We start from the raw sequence: 6000 nt of genomic DNA on the forward strand, positions 1-6000 counted from the left end.
GGTTCCTCTTTTCCAAATTGCTACCTGCTCTAGATTTAGGAGGTCAGCCACGCCTCTGTCCCTGGGGGCAGCCTGCTCTTCAATCTAAGAAGTATGATATAAATCTCAATTTTAATAAAGAAAGAAAAATAACTGTAGGAAACTACGGAATCTACAATCTGATTTCTCCAGAAACACAGGCTGGCACATGGTAAACCAGAAGCGTAATCAGACTCATTAAAGCCATCCCTTACCACCTGGGATTACAATGTAGGAGTTTGAAAGGGACAAATGAAGCCACACCTTACAAGGTGACTATTTTACAAGTAATTGACTCTTGCCTCAAGTCACATTTCCTCGGCTGAAGATTTGTCCAAATTTCGATGCAGCAAAACTGAGCATTTGTGGGCTACTGCAACAATGGCAGAGTAAAACAAAATAATTTCAAAACACTGAATTAATATCTCAGATTTACAGATGTCAACTGATGGGATCTAAGTGTAGCCCACATTACAGAGTGATAGCGCTTACAGTGAGAAATACTAGAGTCAAAGTATGACAGTGACGTTAAAGAATGATTCTAGAACCTTTCCTCTCCAGCTAGAAAAAAAAACTTTAGAATAAATTCATGATAGGTCAAATCGCAAATATTCATACTTGAGATGAACTCACTTGAGGTCTCATGCTCTCCTTGCACAGTAACTACTCCTTTACCAGCCCCCAAATCAAACACTGGTCTTTCACATACTAAGACCTTCTACTCAGCAACCATTTCCCTTATTTCATATGCTCTATTCCCTTCATTCAAAGGACATATTTGTTACTCAGAATGTCTCCATTCTAGTCAAGAAGCAAGTTTGAAATGCAAACCATCTACATGATGATTTATAGCTGCAATCAAATGCATGCACGTTGCATGAATGGTGTTGAAAGAAAGTACAGGCAGTCCCCAGGTTACGTACAAGATAGGGACTGTAGGTTTGTTCTTAAGTTGAATCTGTATGTAAGTCAGAACTGGCGTCCAGATTCAGCTGCTGCTGAAACTGATCAGTTTCAACAGCGGCTGAATCTGGACGCCAGTTCTGACTTACATACAGATTCAACTTAAGAACCCCAGGCATCCCCAAGTCAGCTGCTGCTGAAACTGATCAGCGGCTGATTCCAGGAAGCCCGGGGCAGGGGCTTCCTGTAGTCAGCCACTGGTCAGTTTCAGCAGCGGCTGACTTGGGGACGCCTGGGGCAGAGCAGCTGGGGTATCCTAAATTCATATTTAGGTCCTTATAAGAGCTGTTTTACCAAAGCAACAAATACCCAGACACTCCCACTGAACAAGCAATCATTAGAAGTGAAAAACATTGGTGTGTCTGAAAAGTTTGATCTTGTTTCTCTTCCACAGTGCTAGTCTTTCTGTGGAAGATTTCAGGGGGAAAAGAATCTCTAGAAAGCCCTGTGATTATTTTTAATATTTGGTTAAACTCACCCAAACTGATGCCATGATTTGATTGCTTCACTGAAAACCTGAAAAAGAGAACAGAATAAGACACTGTGCTAATTTACAGTTACTGATAAAAAACAAAGTTATCAACTTTCCAATGTTTAAAAAACATGGAAGAGTTTTTCAGAAAGCATCTTTTACTGAGAGCCAAAGTAAAAGTTTATAAGGATTAAAATAAGCTAACTTCTCCCAGGAAACTATAAAGCTCCCTTGAGTCTTGGATCATACTCTTGTATATTCTGTCAAAGTACAAACACAGCTCAGAGTTTTGGAATCTTAAGCCTGATCTTTACACGTTTTTTCCATTCAGTGGACATACTGTTTAAACATACTCACTCAGCTCAATGTTTTGTTTAAAACAATCCTCCCGCCCTTCCTGATATTATAAAAACAAAAATCTGGAAAATGTCTTAACAGTAGGACGACTTCCCCTCTCCTCAGATCTGGGTTGTGTGCCTATCCATCACCTGATACCCTAGCTGGGACTGCAAGATTAATTAACACTCTGGCTTCACCTCTCCTGCAAACTGAGTTTTCTTTGCTGCATTAGATTTAAAATGGCTTAACTGAATCCTAGGGGTCTGAATCAAAACAGCTTGTAAGTTCCACCTAGCAGGAACATTTTATGAGGAATGGGTGTGACTGCTACCTTTTGAAATGAATTACAGATCTTGGGCCCTTTCCTCTCCAGCTTTGCTTTTCCGAACAACCCCATTGATTTCACTGGCACTTTTCATTGGATAATTACTTACTAGTCCTAAATTAACTAGTTCCTCACACTGACAGGCATTTTGAATTTGATCATTGATTTATGTTGCTTCAGATACACATAAGTAATGCTGAAATAACACCACAGTGTTAACATACCCTAATTAGAAACCAGACTTTGAGAAGTTTCAACTTATACCTTTTTAAATTACAAAACTATTTCCTAAAGATTGCACATTTTTATTTTGTATTGTTATCAAAGCCCATGGACTTTAGCCGTGTGTGTGCATCTACTCGCTAGAATCCTTCAACCCTTTTGGTAATAAAGATAGCCATACTGGGGTCAGGCCAAAGGTCCATCTAGCCTAACATCCTATCTTCTGACAGTGTCCAATGCCAGATGCCCCAGAAGGAATGAACAAACAGGTTACAAAGTGATCATCCCCTGTCACTCATTCACCATTCATTATGTATCAATGCTACTATAAAGCATCTGAAAACTAAATGTGACAAATGTGATCAGCTACATTCATTGAATCCAACACTGAAGAATTAACCTCCACTACATGAATTCTTGTTTCCAGCAATTTTTTTTAAAAAAGTGCACTGTTGGGCAGCTTGTCTCCTAAGGGTACGTTTTCTTTTAAAAACAGGATTTAAAAATCTGTTCCTACAAATGCTTTCAGGAAGTATTTCTCCTTGGCTGTGTCTACACTGGCGCGATCTTGTGCAAAAGCAGCCGCCCTTGCGCAAAAACTTGCTGCCTGTCTACACTGGCCGCGTGTTCTTGCGCAAGTAAACTGACGTTCTAATGTATGAAATCAGGACTTCTTGCGCTAGCACTTTGACGTGCCGCTCAGGAATAAACCCTTTTGCGCAACTGTTCTTGTGCAAGAGGCCAGTGTAGACAGGCAACGTTAATTTCTTGCACAAGAAAGCCCTATGGTTAAAATGGCCATCAGAGCTTTCTTGCGCAAGAGAGCATTTACACTGGCATGGATGCTCTTGCGCAAAAGCACATCTCTTGCACAAAAGCACATGCCAGTGTAGACGCTCTCTTCTGGAAGAGTTTTTGCAGAAGAACTCTTCCACAAAAGAGTTTTTGCATGAGAACGTGCCAGTGTAGTCGTAGCCCTTTAGTATTGGCTGCAAGTCATACCCACCAGGGCGAAGCAAGCAACCCCTGAAAATGAAGCCCAGTATTCCAGCAGTTGCAAAGCCACATGTGGGACGGGCACCTAACCCTACAGAACACTTGCTGGCAACTAGTTAATCACAAAGCAGGGGCTGTTCCTCCTTACGTCTAGCTCACTAGTCATCTTACTGAAAACCATATTAAAACACTTAATAGTTCTCCAGGTCAGCAATTGCTCAGTTGCCACAGGGAGGGCACATGGCCCACAAGGCAAGACATTAAGGCTGTGTCTGCACTGGCATGAATTTCCGGAAATGCTTAAAACAGAATAGTTTTTGTTATAAGTATTTCCGGAAAAAGAGCGTCTACATTGGCAGGATGCTTTTCCGGAAAAGCCCTTTTTCCGGAAAAGCATCTGTGGCCAATGTAGACGCGCTTTTCCGGAAAAGACTACTGGGCTGTCTACACTGGCCCTTTTCCGGAACAGTTTTCCGGAATAAGGACTTATGCCCGAGCGGGAGCAGCGTAGCTTTTCCGGAATAGTGGTTGATTTTGTACAGTAGAGCACTGTTGCTTTTCCGGAAATTCAAGGACCAGTGTAGACAGCTCGCAGCTTATTCCAGAAAAGCAGCTGATTTTCCGGAATAAGTGGCCCAGTGTAGACACAGCCTAAGACAGCAGAGAGCAGCCGAAGGAGAGGCAAGAGAGGGTTAACTCCAGCAGGGCACCTGGTGAAGAAGGCGGCTTGGCGTGGGACGGCCAGAGGGTTCCACTCTCTAAAGCCAAGGGAGTGGCCTGGCTTTCCCACACTCCCGAAGCTGAGGGATGCGAGGGCTCCCCCCTCTCCGCTCGGGGGGGATCGGGGCTGCTAGTTGCCCCCAGCCCAGATTTCACTGGGACCCGCTGGAGCGATTCACGCTGGCGCAAGCGGCTTGGGGCAGCCTCAAAGTGGCCCCAGCTGCGTGGCCGGCCAAAGCGCAGGGCAGCTGAGCGGGGCAAGCGCATTAGCCTCCCCCACGCCGGGCTGGGCTGGGGAAGCAGGAAGCGGGTCCCCCTGCGCCGAGACACGTACCTGGGGGTCCCTGCAAACTGCCCGCGGCGAGAACAGCAGCAGCGAGCGGCGCCTGAGGCAGCAGGAAGAGGAGCGGCCGCCGCCCTGACCCGCCCCCAGCGCTGGCTCCACCTGCCCAGCAGCAAGGGTAGGTACAGAGCCTCCCCCAGCTTCCCCCGAGCCCGCCTGCTCCCTCCCCCCCGGCCTGGGGGCCCCCCTCGCAGACCCTGCTGGGCTGCAGCTCACGCGCCTTCCGTCGTAACGCAACACAACTAACACACAAGTGTTGCAGGGAGCCAGTGCCTCCCGCCGTGGTAGGTGGCCGCAGCTGATTCTTTCTCTTTCTCTTTCTGCACGCGGGACCAGACTCGCTGTGCAAACACTGCAGCGGGCTCGGGATTGCCACGTGAGGGGGCCCGCTGCTCTGCAGCGGTTCAGGGTGGGATCCCTCCAAGCAGAGTGGCACGGTGAGGGCTGGGCTAAGAAGTCTTGTGTCAGCTGGGCCAGCCACAGCCCGCTTGCCTAATACCAGCGCCATTTGCAGGTTACAGGGCGGGATAGGTGGGTGACACGTGGCAGCATATTCCACAGATACACAACTTTGGCTTGGGGAGTGGTATGTCTCTGTTACTCCAGAAAGGTGCAGTGGTGGCAGGAACGCATCAGGGTGTGTTTTGATACCTACTGCCTCAGAGCTTTTGCTTATTCATATTCATAAAAAATTATATTTTTACAGATGTGACTAGAGGGCTATGTCTAGACTGGTATGATTTTCCGCAAATGCTTTTAACGGAAAAGTTTTCTGTTAAAAGCATTTGCGGAAAAGAGCATCCAGATTGGCACGGATGCTTTTCCGCAAAAGCACTGTTGCATAAATTGCTGGTTTCGTCCCCTTGGAGGCTAGTCTGATTTACCCCAAGAAGAGAGTCACACTTTCAGGCTGGGTCCAACTCAAGTTTATTGGTTGCCACCAAGGTACGGCTAAGGAACTCAATGTTCAAAGCAGAGCCGACCCTGAGCGTTGGCTAAGCATCCTTTTTTATACTTTTTTTAACTTTCTTATCTAACTTGGCATGTCTTGATTTGTTACCTTAGCTTCGTGTTGCCGCGTTATTGGTTAGCATATTTCAACTCTATTCCATTCAGTAACAACCACCAGTATAGCTTACTTAAGCAATAGCAATTAGCAAATTTCCCTAACTCAAGTAATACGTGTAATCCAGTCCTTGAGAAATGGGTCTAAACGGCTAGTTCCCCTTTTTACTACAGCTTCTAAAACATGCGCAATTAGCTAAATGATATGTGCTGTTTCAAGCTTAAGTAATGGAAGGGGGAAGAAGCACACATAGTCTTTACTATATTTTACTACAGCACTTTTTGCGGAAAAGCGTCCATGCCAATCTAGACGCGCTTTTGCACAAAAAAGCCCCGATCGCCGTTTTAGCCATCGGGGCTTTTTTGCACAAAACAGTACTGTGCTGTCTACACTGGCCCTCTTGCGCAAATGATTTGCGCAAGAGGGCTTTTGCCCGAACAGGAGCAGCACAGTATTTCCGCAAGAACACTGACAATCTTACATGAGATTGTCAATGTTCTTGTGGAAATTCAAGCGGCCAGTGTAGACAGCTGGCA

At 45.8% G+C, this 6000-nt stretch overlaps 1 protein-coding gene across 1 annotated transcript in view; it reads right to left on the reverse strand.

Annotated features, from left to right (window-relative positions):
- Window positions 1–4527, reverse strand: part of ANXA3 (annexin A3) — a 28081-nt gene extending 23554 nt beyond the window's left edge. The window contains exons 1-2 of the mRNA XM_006133863.5: window positions 4390–4527; window positions 1460–1497 (exon numbers count right to left, since the gene is read on the reverse strand). Coding sequence (XP_006133925.1) covers window positions 1460–1474 — 15 coding nt within the window. The 5' untranslated portion in view covers window positions 1475–1497; window positions 4390–4527. The remainder of the gene's footprint in view (window positions 1–1459; window positions 1498–4389) is intronic.
- Between the last annotated feature and the right edge of the window lie 1473 nt (window positions 4528–6000).

The sequence above is a fragment of the Pelodiscus sinensis genome, chromosome 4, assembly GCF_052426305.1.
Source record: "Pelodiscus sinensis isolate ZL-2025 chromosome 4, ASM5242630v1, whole genome shotgun sequence".
Taxonomy (NCBI): Eukaryota; Metazoa; Chordata; order Testudines; family Trionychidae; genus Pelodiscus; species Pelodiscus sinensis.